The sequence below is a fragment of the Tachysurus fulvidraco genome, chromosome 14 (assembly GCF_022655615.1).
Source record: "Tachysurus fulvidraco isolate hzauxx_2018 chromosome 14, HZAU_PFXX_2.0, whole genome shotgun sequence".
NCBI classification, from domain to species: domain Eukaryota; kingdom Metazoa; phylum Chordata; class Actinopteri; order Siluriformes; family Bagridae; genus Tachysurus; species Tachysurus fulvidraco.
The window spans coordinates 2,999,702-3,020,419 of record NC_062531.1 but is presented as its reverse complement, the minus strand read 5'-3'; the positions used below and the strand labels follow the sequence as shown (position 1 = coordinate 3,020,419).

At 42.3% G+C, this 20,718-nt stretch overlaps 2 protein-coding genes across 4 annotated transcripts in view; one reads left to right on the top strand and one right to left on the bottom strand.

Moving 5' to 3' along the window:
• The window catches only part of nfic (nuclear factor I/C), a 153,783-nt gene extending 139,497 nt beyond the window's left edge, over nt 1-14,286 (top strand). Inside the window, exons 12-14 of one of the 2 annotated variants that reach the window (XR_007137768.1) lie at nt 7,628-7,667; nt 12,251-12,417; nt 14,159-14,286. The gene's annotated coding sequence lies outside the window, so the exon portion shown is untranslated. The remainder of the gene's footprint in view (nt 1-7,627; nt 7,668-12,250; nt 12,418-14,158) is intronic. The other variant, XR_007137769.1, reaches the window with a different exon arrangement.
• Nucleotides 14,287-19,124: 4,838 nt separating this feature from the next.
• Nucleotides 19,125-20,718, bottom strand: part of smim24 (small integral membrane protein 24) — a 2,570-nt gene continuing 976 nt past the window's right edge. Inside the window, exon 3 of one of the 2 annotated variants that reach the window (XM_047799960.1) lies at nt 19,125-19,589. In XM_047799960.1, coding sequence (XP_047655916.1) covers nt 19,484-19,589 — 106 coding nt within the window. In that variant the 3' untranslated portion in view covers nt 19,125-19,483. The remainder of the gene's footprint in view (nt 19,590-20,718) is intronic. The other variant, XM_047799962.1, reaches the window with a different exon arrangement.

The following is a 20,718-nucleotide window of genomic DNA, read 5'->3' as shown; positions in this document are numbered from 1 at the left end:
CTAAAGCTCCGTAGCGTAACTGGCATTTTCCCAGAACTTAGCCTTCAAAAGCACTTCTGTTGTTTTTTTTTCCACACCAGTTCTTTTGTTTTCATCACGAGACCCCGATTACATTACGACATGATTGTGTTCAAGGTGCTGACATGAGAATCTCTATTTATCGATTATATATATATATAAAAGTGCATGGTGCTTTCTAAGAGGAAAAATATTAAAAAGCTCAGATGACCACAGTATCTTTGACATGGGCGCATGGCAGATAATCTTAGTAGAATCTCTGAAGTTAAGTTCTTACTCGAAACTACTCCTCCCTCCCCCCCCAAACCCCACCCCCAAACCCCTGAATCCCCACAGTATAGAGCTCATCGGGATTGCGAACGGATGAGATTTTTTACCTTGAGATGCATAACATCGTTTTTGAATTTTAACTCCCTGCAACATCCCTGACACCCCAAAGTCTGACCCTGACACCCATTCTCCAATACTCTGACCCTGACACAACTCCCCCATCCCCCTTAATTCCCACCCTGACACCCATCCCTCCATACTTTGACTCTGACACCCATCCTTCATCCATCTACACCAGATGCTGACACCCATCCCCCATACTTTGACCCTGACACCCATCACCCATCCCCCATATTTTGACCCTGACACCCATCCCCCATACTCTGACCCTGACACCCATCCCCCATACCCTGACCCTGTCACCCATCCCCCATACCCTGACCCTGACACCCATCCCCTGACCCTGTCACCCATCCCCCATACTCTGACCCTGACACCCATCCCCCATACCCTGACCCTGTCATCCATCCCCCATACTCTGACCCTGACACCCATCCCCCATACTCTGACCCTGTCACCCATACCCTGACCCTGACACCCATCCCCCATACCCTGACCCTGACACCCATCCCCCATACTCTGACCCTGACACCCATCCCCCATACCCTGACCCTGTCACCCATCCTCCATACCCTGACCCTGTCACCCATCCCCCATACTCTCACCCTGTCACCCATCCCCCATACTCTCACCCTGACACCCCATCCCCATACTCTGACCCTGACACCCATCCCCCATACCCTGACCCTGTCACCCATCCCCCATACTCAGACCATGACACCCATCCCCCATACTATCACCCTGACACCCATCCCCTGACCATGACACCCATCCCCCATACCCTGACCATGACACCCATCGCCCATACTCTCACCCTGACACCCATCCCCCATACTCAGACCATGACACCCATCGCCCATACTCTCACCCTGACACCCATCCCCCATACTATCACCCTGACACCCATCCCCTGACCATGACACCCATCCCCCATACTCTGACCCTGTCACTCATCCCCCGACCCCTTCGATTTTGCACGACGTTTTATATAACACATTATGTGCCTTGCCTTTAGTTAAGAACAATAATACAGGATTGAGAATTGTAAATGAATTTTTTTATGTAACCAATCGCCACTGGAAAAAAATAATATTACAAAAAAAAAAAAAAAAAACGGTGCATGTTTGCTTGTCACTATCTGATTAGGACTGATCGAGTGCAGTCGATTGAGACGGGTGAGACTGGCTTTCCTTCCCCCTTCGATACGTTTGCTAGTCGTCTTTCGGCCGCATGAAAATTAAATTCTGATGGGTTTTTTTTTTCCATATTTCTTTATTTTCACGCATTTTTTTCCTTTATATTCCTGCAGATCAGACTGTGACCTTTTACAGTACCTGCTGTTCATCTTCCATCCAGATCGTCACTTTTATTCATCCGTGCTGTTGTTCTTAATGCTTTCTCTCACTCTTTTTTTTTTTACTTTTTAGAACGAACGTAGCCTAAAGTACCGACTGATGCTGACAGCTAGGAACAAACAAAAAACACTTTTGAAACTGAAAAAAAAAGAAGGAACGTCATTTTTTATTTTTTTTGTATTTTGTTTTCGGAGAGTTTTAAAAATGTCTAAATGGTAATTTGAGAATTTCATTTGGAAATTTTACTTGGACGATGACAGGATTATTCTAAGATGCATCTCGGTTCTAACAATTCTGCGTCGATACACAGATTTCTTTACTACAAATAAAACAGTTTAAATCCAATGGAAACCAAGTCATCATAACAAAAAAAAGTGAAAAGAATTTTTTTGCTCATAACTCGTGAACAATCGTGTCTGATCCTAGCTAAACTAGCTACCTAGCTCGAAGAGAAACTTAGCCGTTTATCCTAAAAGCGACATGTTCATAAATCCATTCAGAAATCAATCAGAAAAAAAAATTCTATCATATCAAAATCATGTGGGGGGAAAAAAACATTCCAAACTTTTTCAAAACGGAGTCTCCTGAGGTGAAAGTGAATAATCAGGCTAATCATAATACGCGGGGAAAAAATCCCTCATCATGAAAACCCCAATATTTCACATACCAGGTTCGGCGTTTTAAAAGGTCTAGAAACGAGATGCATCCAGAATCGTTTTAGACTTTAACCAAATAATCATAACGGTAACCATGACACCCAGAATCCTCTGTCCGAGACCGTAGCTGTGTCGCCGACTCGTCATCGGCATCTTTGCGATATTTAGAAAGGGTTGTTTCGATCAAACCCCCGACGGCAAACGCTCCGGCTTTGTGACAGACCTTACACACTTACTTTGGCTTCGAGGACATTAGTTCGTGTGACTTGATGACCCTGAGATCAGTGTGTACGCGTGTTAACGTGTTGATTTGGTTTGTTACACTACGACTTCTCTGATTAGCGAGGAATCCATTTCGACTGAAAGCCCGCCTGATTTTTTTTCTCTCTCCCGAATGCCTTTTTTTTTACTACTTAATTTGTCCAGAATCCCTGACTTGATGTTTATAGATACTCTTTTTTTTTTTGTTTTTTTGTAATGTTAGAAGCTAATTTATGACAGATGACCGGGTAGCGTACGGAGAGTGTCTGGAATGAGTAGTTGGATCATGTAATAATCAGTTAAAGGCCATGTTTTAGTTTCTTGATGATTTCGGTGAGATGCAGCTCTGGTAGCTTTTAATATTTGCTGGTAGTTCGTTTCGAAAAAAATGAAAAAACAATGATTCTTAAAAAAAAAAAAAAAAAGGTGAAATTCGAATAGAAAGAGCGTTTTTGTTTACATGAAGCCCGTGGTTAAGATCTCTTAAGATCGATGATGGAGAGCAAAGTTTGGCTCGCGCCCTGGCTGGAGAGAAGTGCTGCGACAAAACCTGTACCATCGAACCCCATATTACACACACGCAACAAACAGAGCTGACAACATGCAGCAAGCCACTTTGTTTTTATTTAACAGAGCAGGTGATGAGGCCAGAGCTTCTCCCCACCATGAAGAAAACAAAACACAGCACCTTACGTTTAAGGCACTTATTCAACTACAGCGCAATCACCATTGACTCCAAACTCCTTAAAGAAGCTGTATGTCACTTTTACAGAGAAAAGCATAGGCGATGCCTCAGCAGTCTAAAAACATACAACTACTGCTCGCTCTCTCTCTCTCTCTCTCTCTCTCTCTCTCTCTCTCTGTCTCTGTCCCTCTCTCTCTCTCTCTCTCTCTCTCTCCCTCTCTCTCTGTCTCTCTCTCTCTCTTTCTCTCTCTCTCTTAACGGGAGGGACGTTAAACTCTGTCTTGTCAATCAGAGCAATTATCCAATTCAATTTGAGTATGTGGAAGAGGGACGATTTAAAAAAAGCACCCCCTGTAAGTGTTAAGATGCCCTGAGATGCAGAATGATGGAGAGAGTAAATTAGCAAATGAGCAAATCGGGAGAAAAAGGATCCCTCCCAAAAAATTACAGACTGCACCTTTAATCTTCTGAAACGCAATTCCGTCATTACGTATACAAGTGTACAAGTGCACATGCCCCAAGGGTCCTGTTAAAGCCGAGATCCCGATGCTCATACCGAGCGCCGTGTCCGTCCCCCCCGGGGGGGCAGAAGCATGTTGCCCATCACCTGCCCTGTGAGGATTTGCACTGCTCCACACTCACCTATCTGAAGCCGTCGGTCCTCCAGCCAGGGTGCGAGCCTGTAGAGAAGCCTGCGAGCGCTCCGTCTGCTCTGCTCCTCTTCCCTTTTCTTTCCCATCCAAACCCTTTTTTTTTTTTCTGTAGCAAGAGAGCTCACACACAGACAGGACTGCTGCTGCTCAGCAAGACCACATCTGTCGTCACCGCCCACGAGTGCATCGTTTCATTCATTTAAAAAAAAAAAAAAAGTGGCCTGTGTGTGACAGCTGACGTCTTTAACGTCTTTGAGCTGGTGCATGTATAAAAAAATATAAAAAAAAAAAATTAAAAAAAAAAAAAAAAACAGAAAAAAACAACAACCCTTGTCAAATATTTTTACAGAACTGAATAACGAGTAATTGTTATGCGTATTGTTACATTTTGAACACACGACCTTGTGTACTATAAACGCGTACCGTATATATCTAGTACAGTATGGAGAAAAATGTACAGAAAAATTTTGTATAAGAAATAAGAGATGTTTGTGTTTGTGGTTTGGGTTTAGTTATCATAAGCTCGTGGCAAAGCCACAGAAAATGTTGCATGTTCCTTCTAAAGGATCTGCTGTTCGTGGTGTCGAGTCTCGGGACACACCGCCGTCGGAAAGCCTTTAAACCCGAGAGCTTCAGGCTTTCGGCTCGGACTCGGGCGGCTCCGGACCTCGACTCCCGTCTTCGATGCCGTTTCAAACTCAAGCCTCGTTTAGCGTCGAGAGGATATGCAAATTCCATCACTTTTTTCTTTCTTTTTAACGATTCACTATTTTCGCTCGACGATAAACACTTTTTCTTTCCTTCCGTTCGAAAGATTGCACTAGATAACCTGCTATTGATGATTGATATTTTGTCTGAGGAAATTTTTTTTTTATGATGCGTTCTGTAGAAATATTTCTGTCCGTCAACCTGAAAGGTGGATGATGAATAGGAGAAAAGTATCAAAAGATAGAAAGAGAGAGAGAGACAGACAGACAGACAGATAGAGAGAGGGAAAATAGCTGCTTTAGAATGGCTTTTTTTCTTCCGAAGTCGGAAGTCGTGTTGGATCGGTAGACGATTGTCACGGCTTGATCTGTCGTTTTTATTTATCTGTATTTTTATGTGAAGACGTGACGAGCGGCACTCGAGCACCTCTGTGATGAGCGTGCCTTCTCCTTAAACAGTATGGAAAGTTTGCCGACGGACTGAGACGCCGTTTGAGAAGGAGATCGGTACTTTATTATCGGTGTGAAGTTATATGCGGCCGCGTGGAGCTCGTGACTGAACTGTAACTCTGGAGGACGTCGAGTCGACGGGGTTCGAAGCGAAACCTCTATGCACCTCTGTACTGTTTCCTTTTCTCGTACGTAAGGGCTCGACAACTTCTTCAGGGCAGAATCGGAATCTGCAATTCACTCATTTTGTTTGTTTTTGTTTGTTTGTTTGCTCATGCATGTGCACAGTAATCCTGGAACGATTCGAAAGCGCTCCGAAAAAAACACGACTTTAAAAAAAAAAAAAAAAAAATGTTTCGCTAAAATATATCCGAACTTAAAGAAGACTCGGCCCTGAACCGTTTGCATATTCGGGAATTAATTATCTAAATTAACATAACCTTCAGTAACACCCAAAGTTTTATTAAACATTGTTAATCGACATGTTTGTTTTGTTTTGTTTTGTTTTGTTTTGTTTTTTTAAATTTGCTTTTCTAAATTACCCACAATTCCAGTGGGGTTTCAACGGAATTTTGCTGCATGTCTGCGGAGAGATAGTCGATGCAGCGGCGCTTTAGTCTTTCGGTCCGGTCCGGTCCGGTTCCTGGGCTGCTCAAACAGGATCGATTTGCAAAGCATTAACGATGATGTCATATCCTGTTGTAGCTCGCTAGACTAACCAGTCCCTCCGGGTCACAAATATCCCAATCGAATCTTATTCCACGTACTTCAGGGTGGTGTTTTTCTTCTTCGCTACGACGTGCGGTTGTGTCCTTAGCGTCGCTTCTCACGCCGTCCAGCCTCACTCACGTAACAACAAACATTTCAGGTCTGTATCCGTATCACTTCAGGTCTGACTTCTGTCTTGTTCATCGATCCCGAATCCAGCCTCAGACTCCGAGTCGATATCAGACTTACTTCTCATAATCCAGCCTGACTGTGCCATGCTGACTCTAACCCGCTTTTCCATCCATTTTTCTCTCTCTCTCTCTCTCTCTCTCTCTCTCTCTCTCTCTCTCTCTCGCTCCACCTCCTCAAGAATAAATACCAGCAGCTCAAAGCAAACACGTGAAAAGACGTCGAAAACCAAAAAACCCCATCCTCAATGAGCAGTGCCTGATCGTTTTTCTTTTTTTCTTTTTTTTTTTTATCTCCTCCCCTCAGCGTATACGATTGCGAATGGCTTCGAGAGCCAGATTTACCCCAAGCCTCTTAATAACCCAGCATGACTGGTGCAATACTCACACCACAACCAGTCTTTATTTACCAGGAATGTCTCTTCTTTTCTTTTTTTCTTGTTTTTCAGCGTCTGTTTTATGTTAGAAAGGGCTGAAGGCTTGAGGAAGCCTGGCCCCGGCATGGCCGCGAGGCTTCGGTGCCTGCTAGTCGCTAGTCTCTGTTCAAAAGGGGTGAAAGCCATGCTAACGCTTTGCAGTTATGCAATATTTTTTTGATAATTCTATTAAAGTCTGAAATGCCAAAACACTCTGGCGCGCTGTCTGGGCAGGACATTATTTTTCTCTCTCGAACGGTGCGCCATGCGGAGATGAAATAATTAAACCGCGACACATCGATATTAGCATTTGGGCTCGTCGTGCTCGTGCCCAGTGATTTCTATTATTTCTGTTTTTGATTTTCTCCTAAACGGTATTCATCTCCTGTGGAAAAGGTTTTAGTGGGTTTCTAAAGCATGCTGTTTCCTCTCTGATTTGGAGGTTTGACGCGACAACAAAGTGGAGACGAAATGTTTCTCAGAGAACATTCTGATGCAGTGTTAAATTTTAAGGGTTTTACTGTTTCCTTTTGTTTTTATCGTTTTTGTTTTTTTTTCTTTCCTCTCATTATTCTTTTTTTTTTTTTTTTTTTTCGTTTTGTTGTTTTGCGAATATTACCATGGTAGTTATGCATTAACCGCTTGCTTGCTGCACAGACACACACTTCACACCAGGAAGGAGCATGTGGACATTTAGTTTACACACCGCCGTTGTAATACGACCAGACACACTCACACAGACACACACAACTACACACACACACACACACACACATTCACTATATACTTTACGAATGTAACAAAATCGCAAAAGTCTGAAATCGGCGAAAGCCTCATTCACAGAAAAACACACACACACACATGATAAACTAAACTTCTCATGCTTTTGAACTGGTGTGAGGGGAAATTTACAAAGCTTTGACAATATTTCATTATAATTGTATTCTCCGCCATCGCTGTTTGCAAAAAAAAAATCGCTCATGAATACAGTACTGGAAGTGATTATGTTTCTCTATGCAAAAAAAAAATATAAAAATTAATAAACAAAGCTATGCTACAACTCAGACAAAACTCGTCTCTCTGACTCCAGATCTTTTTCTCCACGTCTGCGTGTGTGTGTGTGTGTTTGTGTTTGTTAAGGTCTCCTTCACAACCTCACAGTTTTTTAATCTATATACAGGTAAGTTCTATATTTCTAGATCATTTCTAGGTAAGTATGACCATATGTCAATTCTCCTCGTCCAATTATTCATTTTATAACGAGGGAAAATGATCTAACACACATTCAGACACGGGGGCACGGTGGCTTAGTGGTTAGCATGTTTGCCTCACACCTCCAGGGTTGGGGGTTCGATTCCCGCCTCCGCCTTGTGTGTGTGGAGTTTGCATGTTCTCCCCGTGCCTCGGGGGTTTCCTCCGGGTACTCCGGTTTCCTCCCCCGGTCCAAAGACATGCATGGTAGGTTGATTGGCATCTCTGTAAAATTGTCTGTAGTGTGTGTGTGTGTGAGTGAATGAGAGTGTGTGTGTGCCCTGCGATGGGTTGGCACTCCGTCCAGGGTGTATCCTGCCTTGATGCCCGATGACGCCTGAGATAGGCACAGGCTCCCCGTGACCCGAGAAGTTCGGACAAGCGGTAGAAGATGAATGAGTGAATGAATGACATTCAGACACATACAGTAAGACCCTAAAGTTTTTGGTTTTGGTAATGAACAAAGTTTAATGTTTATTCTGAATAAAGAAATTCAACTGTAAAATATTTTTCAGACATCTGGCATGAAATGAAGCTGTTTGACTCTTTGAATCAACCAGGAATTAAAAAATAAGCGGATTCATCCATATTGTGAGCCGTAGTGTGTGTGTGTGTGTGTGTGTGTGTGTGTGTGTGTGTGTGTGTGTGTGTGTGTGTGTGTGTATGTAAGTGTGTCTGCATATGTGTGTATATTTATGTGTGTGTGTGTGTGTGTGTGTGTGTGTGTGTGTGTGTGTGTGTGCGTATGTGTGTATAGGTATGTGTGTGTGGTTCGTATGTGTGTATATGTAAGTGTGTGTGCGTATGTGTGTATAGGTATGTGTGTGTGGTTCGTATGTGTGTATATGTAAGTGTGTGTGCGTATGTGTATATGTAAGTGTGTGTGCATATGTGTGTATATGTAAGTGTGTGTGCATATGTGTGTATATTTGTGTGTGTGTGTGTGTGTGTGTGTGTGTGTGTGTGTGTGTGTGTGTGTGTGTGTGTGTGTGTGTGTGTGCGTATGTATGTATAGGTATGTGTGTGTGGTTCGTATTTTTGTATATTTATGTGTGTGTGTGTGTGTGTGTGTGTGTGTGCGTATGTATGTATAGGTATGTGTGTGTGGTTCGTATTTTTGTATATTTATGTGTGTGTGTGCATATGTGTATATGTAAGTGTGTGTGCGTATGTGTGTATATTTATGTGTGTGTGTGTGTGTGTGGTTCGTATGTGTATATGTATGTGTGTGTGTGCGTATGTGTGTATATGTAAGTGTGTGTGCGTATGTGTGTATATGTAAGTGTGTGTGTGTGCGTATGTGTGTATATGTAAGTGTGTGTGTGCATGTGTGTGTATATGTATGTGTGTGTGTGTGTGCATATGTGTGTATATGTGTGTGTGTGTGCATATGTGTGTATATGTATGTGTGTGTGTGTGCGTATGTGTGTATATGTAAGTGTGTGTGTGCGTATGTGTGTATATGTATGTGTGTGTGTGCGTATGTGTGTATATGTATGTGTGTATATGTATGTGTGTGTGTGTGCATATGTGTGTATATGTAAGTGTGTGTGTGTGTGTGTGTGTGCGCATATGTGTATATGTATGTGTGTGTGGTTCATAAAAGCCTTTCCTAGAGCTGATGAAAATTTGCCATTATCACGTCATCATTAAACCCATCATGTTGTTCTCTCTCTTACTGCTGCGTCTCAGTTAGGGCTGGGCGATATGACTGCAAACTGTATCACGTTATCAGTGTTTCATATCGGTCGATATCGATAATTATTGATTTCTTTTATGACCCATTTAAAATAAGCACCAAGAGAAATTTATTACATTTAAACATTTTTATTTTAAACTTAACCTTCCTCTGATCAGAATCCCCTCAGTTATTAAGACAGAAATGTCAACAAGCAGGAAAACTCAAATAATTACAGTGTAAACATGAGTCTAAAGTCAGAATGAACACTTAACTATTATCTCTTAACATTTAAGGTGCAAAATGAAAGGAAATGTCAGAAACGCTTAATAAAGTGTAATAAAATAGTGCAAAGTGTTAAATATAAACGTAGAGAAAAGGTCTTGCATAATTAGCAGACGACGTTGGTGTGACTACGGTCAGATTTGTAATATCCAGAAAACTGCCATACCGGTGCGCTGACGTTTCCTCTTTTATTTACAATTTCCTCGCTCGCTGCGGCTCATTTTCTGCTCATCAGTCGCCGGTTACTGAAGAGGAATCCAGCAGACCGGCATGAGACAACGATATGGAGCAACCAAACATGATACTGTTACATGATTGGCTGTTAGCGTGTCACTCCCTATGTTGCTAGGTTACCAGAGAATGAGTGCCTTTCTTAATGCAACCAAACTTGCTTCGCAACCTCTGTTTTCTTTCGACGAAGAATAAAAAATATCGAACGTTTTATCGAACACATTTTTTATTGATATCGATCACGTGTCTATCGCGATACATATCGTTATCGTTTTATCGCCCAGCCCTAGTCTCAATCCGCTCTCTAAAGGTGCTGAATCACTGTATAGTGTACATGCACTGTTAATCGCACTTGTGATTCAGTTTCCTTACCATTCAGTGTAAAAACAAAACATATTATTAGTAGAATATTTCAATCTGTTGTCATACACTGTATAAACGTGTCCGCATTACTACACCTTTCTCTCACGGTACATCAACAGGATCGTTGGCGAGCTAGTCGATCTTTTTTTAAATGATTAAACGCCGATCCTGTAAAGTTTTAACCTCACTCTCACTCACTCATCTTCTACCGCTTATCCGAACTTCTCGGGTCACGGGGAGCCTGTGCCTATCTCAGGCGTCATCGGGCATTGAGGCAGGATACACCCTGGACGGAGTGCCAACCCATCACAGGGCACACACACTCTCATTCACACACACACACACACACACACACACACACACACACATACACACACACACACACACACACACACACACACACACACACACACACACACACACTACGGACAATTTTCCAGAGATGCCAATCAACCTACCATACATGTCTTTGGACCGGGGGAGGAAACCGGAGTACCCGGAGGAAACCCCCGAGGCACGGGGAGAACATGCAAACTCCACACACACAAGGCGGAGGTGGGAATCGAACCCCCGACCCTAGAGGTGTGAGGCGAACGTGCTAACCACTAAGCCACCGTGCCCCCCCTAATTTTTTTCCTGTAACCTGGTGCTGCACCGCGATTGACATAACATTGTTTGCTGCGTCGTTTCTGTGAATGTTGTGTCTCGCTTTCGGCTCATTAAGTCGACTTTCCAGATGCGTATTTATGGTGTTTTGATATTTTAAGCAGCGCCTGTTAGTGCCCGATCTGCTCCCGATTAAAAACTAACCCCTACCGGCTCGCATGTGTAATAATTAACGCGGTAAATTTCCATAGCGGTGAAGGCTGATGATCTGTCAGCTCGCTCGACATGACTCACGGCTCGTGTGCGTTCGGATTTGACCTTCACATCAGCGATCCTTTTAAACGCCACTTTCAATTTTGTGAAAAGCAGCTCGATGGAGGGAAAAGAAAGAATAAATTGGGCTGAGAGAGAAGTGAAAGAGTGCGGCACTGTGTACGGTTTCGCTCAGACTTGGCCGGGGGATTGAACGCACCTGACTTTAATCACTTTGAGATCCATTATCCCCTAGATGCTAACGTGCTGGAGCCCCGGGTTTGGAAAAATACAACTTTACCCTTTCTGAAGAAAGTCAAGTCTTATTTCTTTTTAATGAGTCAAAAAGTAGCACGAGCCAAATACTTTTGTTTTGGACAGACGAGGGTGAGCGAGTGCAGCAGCGCTTCTTAAGGTGTTGACAAAACCAAGTGGAACATGGAAAGGCATATGACCTCATCGTGCCATATACTGTATATATATATATATATATATATATATATATATATATAAATATATAGATATATATATATATATATATATATATATATATCTCTATATATATATATATATATATATATATATATATATATATATATATAGGGGGCACGGTGGCTTAGTGGTTAGCACGTTCGCCTCACACCTCCAGGGTTGGGGGTTCGATTCCCACCTCCACCTCGTGTGTGTGGAGTTTGCATGTTCTCCCCGTGCCTTGGGGGTTTCCTCCTGTTACTCCGGTTTCCTCCCCCGGTCCAAAGACATGCATGGTAGGTTGATTGGCATCTCTGGAAAATTGTCCGTAGTGTGTGAGTGTGTGTGTGTGAATGAGAGTGTGTGTGTGTGTGTGCCCTGTGATGGGTTGGCACTCCGTCCAGGGTGTATCCTGCCTCGATGCCCGATGACGTCTGAGATATTCACAGGCTAACCGTGAAATTTTTCCCTCATAACATTCATACACCTGACAGAGTAGTGTAACCGTATAGTACATCATTTGGGACACAGATTGTGTGTGTGTGTGTGTGTGTGTGTGTGTGTGTGTGTGTGTGTGTGTGTGTGTGTGTGTGTGTGTGTGTGTGTGTGTGTGTGTGTGTGGTCAGATGTTTCTTCAATTCCCCACTCACAGCTTAAGATCACACAAAAATGGAACCGATAACTGTGCTTTCATCTTATCCTGTCATATGGCTGGTCCTCACAGATTTGTACACATACAGCTTCAACGTCCTGTCTTCGATCTGTGATCCATGGCCCACCTGTCAAAGAACAAGTAATAATTCAATCTTTAACTTATAATGAAACGTTTTTCTCCACTGTTACAGGATGTCGCTACCTTCGAAAGTAAGAGGAAAAAAAAAAGGGCTGAAAAAATAAAGAGCTGACATTTTTTTTCAGAGACTAAATTGTGCTCAGTCACGGTCACTATTCACTGATGCTGTATTAACACCATTCCATGATGGATGATGGGTTCCTGTTGCCCCGAACATTGCAAATATACACTTCTAATTGCTCATTTGTACCCATGACAGGAAAGCAGACAATGATCCACGACCCGGCGGATGATAAACGATGCTTTAAAATGTTTTTTATTTTTTGGTATTTATATAAACACTCGAGCACGAAACCGCACATATACTAAATAACGTGTCAAAAATTGGATGACATCATTAACGTAAGTCCAAAACACACGATTTCCTGGCCGTGTCTCAGGCTGAAGGCAGCTGTATGCTGATGAGTCACCTACTGTACTGTTAGTAAATTGGGTTTTTAATTTGTTTTAACACACAGACATTCGAGAAGCCACGGTGTCGTTGTCGCCGTGACTGTAGCCTGACTCGGTTATTCGAGCGGATTGTTGGGAGGTTTTTTTGGTCACCGAAAGCTTAAAAACAAACTGATTCGAACCTCTTTTCTTTCCTAGTTTTCATCTCTCCATGCCGTGTCTGTCTTTCCCTTTAATAAAACATCATAAATAGAGCATGAAGCAGACGTGCGATGTAAATCCCGCACCGAAACCTCTATTAAAGTAATAAAGCAGGAAGATTATCTTTTAGAAAGCTACTATAATTATCAGTTGACAGTCAGATTAGATGTTAAATCATCGAGACAGGGTGTGTGCCGAGAGGAGGTGTGACGTGTCCTCTGAGACGTAACGCGTTCCAGATTTTTAGGCCATTAAAAAAACAAAAAAAAAGACCGTCTCAGCACTTTTTCCTCGTGTTTCCATCGTGGGAATGAGGTAACGCTTGATGAACTTAAAGCTGAATATAGAGCTTTGCTGTCAAGACCGTATATATATATATCATAGAGATATATGAAGGTGTTGAAGTGCTGAGAACTTTCCAGATGTTCACAGGTGTGTGAACGCTCCTGTCGTCTGATGCCCGGTCGTAAAGTCGGTGTGAGAGTTGTAACCTGTCGTAAAACAGGATTATAGGAAGGAAAACGTCTTGTACATAGTGTTTCTGATTCCGAATGTGAAAATAAGTGATTATTATATATCTAGCATGGGGGGCACGGCGGCTTAGTGGTTAGCATGTTCGCCTCACACCTCCAGGGTTTGGGGTTCGATTCCCACCTCCGCCTTGTGTGTGTGGAGTTTGCATGTTCTCCCCGTGCCTCGGGGGTTTCCTCCGGGTACTCCGGTTTCCTCCCCCGGTCCAAAGACATGCATAGTAGGTTGATTGGCATCTCTGGGAAAAAATTGTCTGTAGTGTGTGAGTGAATGAGAGTGTGTGTGTGCCCTGTGATGGGTTGGCACTCCGTCCAGGGTGTATCCTGCCTCGATGAACGATGACGCCTGAGATAGGCACAGGCTCCCCGTGACCCGAGACGTAGAAAATGAATGAATGAATGTTACCTAGCATGATGTATTAGGGCGTTAGGAGTGTGTCGAATGTTCTCGGGCGTGACTAGGGGTCTTGGTGCTCCTGCAAGCGCCCAGAAGCCTCTATGCTTTTACATACGCAGTGTTTAGTCCAGCTGAATGTTGTGTTCTTCTGCTCCATGAGGTTCTTTAGGCAGGAGAGAACCCAAACAATCAGTCTGGGAAACTTTTGGCGAGGCTGGAGCGACGACCAACGGAAGTCAAGACAGACGAGCACACGCTGCTTCTCCTTTATCTTGTATGACATACACCGCTGAATCGTCGACGAGAAGAGCAACAATGAGTATCTTTCACAATGATCACAGATGCAATTCCACCCCCGAACAATTGGCGGCACTCGAGCGTTTGAAAAAGGAATGACTGCCGAAATGTATTTACACCGTACTGAATAAATTATTTTGTGTGCTTGAATGTACCCTGTACTTGGCCCCTGAATGTATCATGTGGCCCCTTAAGGGCCCCGGTTACAGAAAAATCCTAGAACCGCCACCGGCTCGAGCCGAATTCAGCCGAAGCGATGGCCTACGACTTGCTAACTCAAAGAGAACTTTCTATTTTAGTTATGTTTCCATCCGCTCCAGAAGTCCAGGGTCTTCTCTAAGACATTTTACTCACACTTATAAGGTATCTGAACAACTGTAACATGTAGGCAGGATTTTTTTCTCCAAGTTAAATGATTAAGAGAAATCAACAAGGGTGTTTAAATGGTGCTGCAAATATATTTAACCAATAATCAGAGAGAGAGAGAGAGAGAGAGAGAGAGAGAGAGAGAGAGAGAGAGAGAGAGAGAGAGTAACTAATGAGCACTCTCCCCCGTGGGCCCCCAGCTCGCTCGTCTCAGCTCCAGAGGACAGCGCAGGTCTCCTCCAGTCCCAGGCCACTGGGATCTTATTGCAGTAAAGCTGAAGCTCGCACTGGGAGGAATTTAAGCTTGATTCATGAAAGCTGTGAAAGTTTTTTCTCAGGAACATTTTAATTACAGCCGCAGCTGTAAAGATGATTTACATCCCCATGTGGCCTGTCAGCGGTCGGTGTCTCAGCCTTTCTGCACCGATACAAGCAGCAGTGATGCACCACATTCCTGCTAATGAATCGTCTCATATACTGTATGCTGTTTAGAGTTCAGTGCCAGAGCTCAGGAGAAACGTCTAGAAATTCCAGCAAGTGAACAAAACTGTCTGTCTGTCTGTCTGTCTGTCTGTCTGTCTATCTATCTATCTATCTATCTATCTATCTATCTATCTATCTATCTATCTATCTAACTCTCTATCTATCTATCTATCTATCTATCTATCTAACTTTCTATCTATCTATCTATCTATCTATCTATCTATCTATCTACATACCCTGTGGTCCATATTTATCTTTCTCTCTCTCCCTCAAACTCTACCTGCCTGTCTGTCTCAATTCAATTCAATTCAATTCAGTTCAACTTTCTCTCTGTTTACCACCTGCTCTCTTAAAAAATTCTCTATCCCATCTCTCTGAAATATCTCTCTCTCTATATCTCTCTATATATCTATCTCTATAGGAATCTAATATCATCCATATCTCTTTCTTCTCTCTCTCATCTACTCTATATAATTTCCTCTCCTTATCTATATCTCCCATCTCTCTCCATCTCTCTCTCTCCATCTCTCTCCATCTCTCTCTCCCCATCTCTCTCTCTCTCTCTCTCTCTCTCTCTCTCTCTCTCTCTCAATTCAATTCAATTCAGTTCATTAGTACTTTACTGGCATAAATGTAAAATCACACTGTTGCCAAAGCAAAGTCTCTCTCTCTCTCTCTCTCTCTCTCTCTCTCTCTCTCTCTCTCTCTCTCTCTCTCTCTCTCCCTCTCTCTCTCTCTCTTTTAACTATTGTTTATATTACTCTGATTATTGAATCCATTTCACTTCCTCCTGTTTATTCACCGCTTACAAAAACGAAGCTTCCCCAGTCGTATGTACTGGAACATAATAATGGTGGTATTTGTGGTGGTGGAAACACAACGATTACCCAAAGTGTAAATATGTTATAGCTGTGTTTGTGGCAGTGCATATCACATGACAGTGCATACCACATGACAGTGCATACCACGCGGCAGTGCATATCATATGACAGTGCATACCACATGACAGTGCATACCACACGGCAGTGCATACCACATGACAGTGCATATCACACGGCAGTGCATACCACATGACAGTGCATATCACACGGCAGTGCATACCACATGACAGTGCATATCACACGGCAGTGCATACCACATGACAGTGCATATCACACGGCAGTGCATATCACATGACAGTGCATACCACACGGCAGTGCATATCACACGGCAGTGCATACCACATGACAGTGCATACCACGCGGCAGTGCATATCACATGACAGTGCATACCACACGGCAGTGCATATCACATGACAGTGCATACCACACGGCAGTGCATATCACATGACAGTGCATACCACACGGCAGTGCATATCACATGACAGTGCATACCACACGGCAGTGCATATCACATGACAGTGCATATCACACGGCAGTGCATATCACACGGCAGTGCATATCACACGGCAGTGCATATCACATGACAGTGCATATCACATGGCAGTGCATATCACATGACAGTACATATCACATGACAGCTCCATTTTACTAGCAGTTTTATAATAGGTGTAAAGTCAATAATAATAAAAGGCCGAATCACAGACGAGGACTTTATCCGGACAAGCCGGGCGTCTCACTGATGTATATAAATATCGCTAGGAGACTAAGAGAAAGCATGAAATGTACAGACAGTGTAATTTATGTGCTAATGACCGTGTTCAGTGGGAGAGAAGCACCTCGTGTTTCAGCCGGGGCTGTTTTCATTACCCCTATTTAGACTTTTCGTCTTTACAAGTTTCAAAGAGATATTCTGTGCGCCCGCTTGCTGTGTTTTATGAATTTAATATCTTAATTTAAAGAAAGTGATGGGAAAGCCTTGTAAAAACACAGCGCAGTAATAAGGTCCAGATGTCGTAACAAAGGACTGCAGCTCCCCACAGACTCGTTTCTCTCTCAGAAGCAAACAAAGAAGAAATCTTGTGCTGTTATAAAACTGACCGGACCTTGTTACCGACCACCTGTTGTGTCTGGGTAGTTTTGTGTTCAGATACATCACCGTCTGTTCACTGGAATCTACAAGATATCCATTATTTATATGGATCGCAGTTTACGCAATGCTAATGTTTATGGTAGGCTAGGTTAGCCAGCTAGCTTGAACAGTATTGCTTAATTACAAGCACACAAAAAACTTTACTAACATGCAAATTGTATCCAATCTGTATATATTTTATTACCTTAAATATGATGTAGGGGTTCACGGTGGCTTAGTGGTTAGCATGTTTGCCTCACACCTCCAGGGTCGGGGGTTCGATTCCCGCCTCCGCCTTGTGTGTGTGTGGAGTTTGCATGTTCTTCCCGTGCCTCGGGGGTTTCCTCCGGGTACTCCGGTTTCCTCCCCCGGTCCAAATACATGCATGGTAGGTTGATTGGCATCTCTGGAAAATTGTGTGAGTGTGTGAGTGAATGAGAGTGTGTGTGTGTGCCCTGCGATGGGTTGGCACTCCGTCCAGGGTGTATCCTGCCTCGATGCCCGATGACGCCTGAGATAGGCACAGGCTCCCCGTGACCCGAGAAGTTCGGATAAGCGGTAGAAAATGAATGAATGAATGAATGAATGAATGAATGAATGATGTAATCTTATCAAGCACATATATGCACAGTATGTGAAGAAATGCTAGTACTATTAATGCTAATAATGACCTCTTTTATGTAAAACTATCCCACTTTGTGTTTTGTGTACGATTTCATGATTATTACAGGTCTTGTCTGAACACTTTATTAATGCCTGATTTAATAAATAATTACAGTAAATCTGTGCTAATGATGAGTTGGTGGTTCATGTATTAAATAACATGTAGGGATAAACTCAAACACCTTTATAAGAAAGAATATAAAGTAAACGGATGTCATTATTTTACCACAAAAGGCAAATTATTGTTTATAGATTTCCATACTGCTGTAATTTACACTGATGATATTGATCTCATGTAAAATGTAAGGATAAAAAACGAATACAGCCTAGATGGAACACGCTTGAGTTTGTTTCCTCTTGCGTGTTAATTAACACCTGAACTAACGAGCACGTGCTTAAGGTCTTACTAAACTAAATAAACAAATAAACACCTAACCAAATAATAAACATGAACAAGAAAATAAACGAATAAATAAATAAATATTTGACACTGAAAAAGAGAAAATAAATCTCAATATTAGTAAAAATGTGATGCGACTCCAGAGTCAGAATGATGATGAGTTCTCTCTCTCTTTCTCTGTCTCAGTATCTGTCTCTCTTTCTCTCTCTGTCTTTCTCTGTCTCTGTGTCTGTCTCTGTCTCTCTCTCTCTTTCTCTGTCTCTGTCTCTCTTTCTCTGTCTTTCTCTGTCTCTGTCTTTCTCTGTCTCTGTCTCTCTCTCTCTTTCTCTGTCTCTCTCTTTCTCTGTCTCTCTGTCTCTGTCTCTCTCTTTCTCTGTCTCTCTCTCTCTCTCTGTCTCTCTCTCTGTCTGTCTGTCTCTCTCTGTCTGTCTGTCTCTCTCTCTCTTTCTCTGTCTCTCTGTCTGTCTGTCTGTCTCTCTCTCTCTGTCTGTCTGTCTGTTCTCTCTCTCTCTCTGTCTCTCTCTCTCTTTCTCTGTCTCTCTTTCTGTCTGTCTCTCTGTCTGTCTGTCTGTCTGTCTGTCTGTCTGTCTGTCTATCTCTCTCTCTCTCTCTCTCTGTCTCTCTCTCTCTTTCTCTCTGTCTGTCTGTCTCTCTCTCTCTCTCTCTTTCTCTCTCTCTCTCTGTCCGTCTCTCTCTCAAATATATTTTGTATTTGATTTGTGTTGACATTTAATTTCCTCACGTTGTAAGTTACTTACAACTCTTTTTATAATCCTTAAATAAAAAGTCCACAACATGAGTTTGGCGCCCTCTAGTGGATGCAGTCATTACAGTCAGACTCTGTGGTGTCTTATGTATTGATCGGTTACTTCACAAATTCATTTTTATGCAGAAAATAAATAGGAAATAAAGGGAGGAACTTTTTATTGAATTCGGATGTACAAGTGTGACATGATAAGCGTCAGAAATATAAATGTGCACGTTTTTACACTTTTGTTACTGGCAAATGATTAAATGTTTACATCTTTCAAGAGATCTCATTTACAAACAGAATAAAGGCTTGGGCTGACAGGATATGTATAATAATGTCTGTTTGGGAAATGCTCGAGACCGGCTGAAGGAACTGGAAGTCACTTTGTTTAAAAGAACAGAGCTGATTTAATGATGCCTTGTACCTTACAGTGTTTGCACAAAGTCCACATTATACCTCATGTAGACGGTGTAATGAAGCACTCCTGCTCGAGTCCTGTGTGTGTTCTCCTGAAATTACATGCTGGTGGTTTTGGGATTTTCTTTGAGTGGTGTCTCTACCTCGAAAGCTGTATTTTCATACGCAGCACAAACCTCGGGATCAGACTCCTCTTCATCCCTGCTGATAAAAACCTCACTCCAATTAGACACAAGCGTCCGGGGCAGAAAGGACACATAAAATCCAGGGCCCGTCTTCATAAAAATTCAATAAATTTCTTAGAAATGTTGGCGTTTCCTTTTAAAATAGATGAGATCAAGTTTCCTGATAATGTTATATAAACAGAATATCCTAAAGGTTAGATGAAAGTTATACATGAAGCATCTTAAGCCTTAAAAAAAAAAAGAGCTCAGAAGGTCAAAATGTCTTAGGAGTATTGAGAAGGACTTTTAAGAGGTTTAAGAGTTTCTTTATCAGAGGAGAAAATGGCTGAAAGGCGAAGAGGAGAAGAAAACGTGTTGTGTACAATATTTAATAATGTTAGTGAGTTAATAAGATGAGACAGATTAGATCGTGTAGGGATTATTTTTGTGTCTGAGACATGTTTACATTCAACATACAGATGTTAGAACGTCTCTGATACGATCGGCCACGAACGTAACCCCTACACCATATAAACTCAAATATCTTCACATAGAGACAAAGTGAAGGTTTATAATAGAGCAGATTTTAAAAGAGCTCCATCTTTTTTAATTGAACAATAGTCTTTAGAAGAACGTGTCACCTAGCAACAGGTTAAGCTCCGCCCCCTCTCTAAGATAAAAGTTGTGTTCAGAGTTGCTCTGAGATCGATCCTGAATCACTCTTAAGATAAGATTCATAGTTAGAAATGTTTTATCTACATGAGAAGCTCTCTAAGGTCATCATTAGACTCGATACGAATACGGGCTCTGATCAGAAATTTACAACACTGAAACCTCGGAGCTGGTTAATCATTGTGTTAATCTGCACGCTTCGGCTGGAGCGATACGCACGTGTGTTACGGACGTGATCTGACCTTGGCGTGGCGTCTGAACGAGTGCAGAGATAACATCATATCGCCATATAAGTATAACCATAAAAGTAAAAGCTTCATAAGCTGCAGGACATTTCGGCCAATCGATCGTTGTGATACGGTTCCTCAAAACCGTCATAGAGAAAGCGTGTGTATTTATTTATTTATTTATTTATTTATTTATTTATTGTTAAAAATGTAATTAGAGACTAAAATGGAAGCTGTACATTACAGGAGATCTTTTCTTTCCTACTCTGT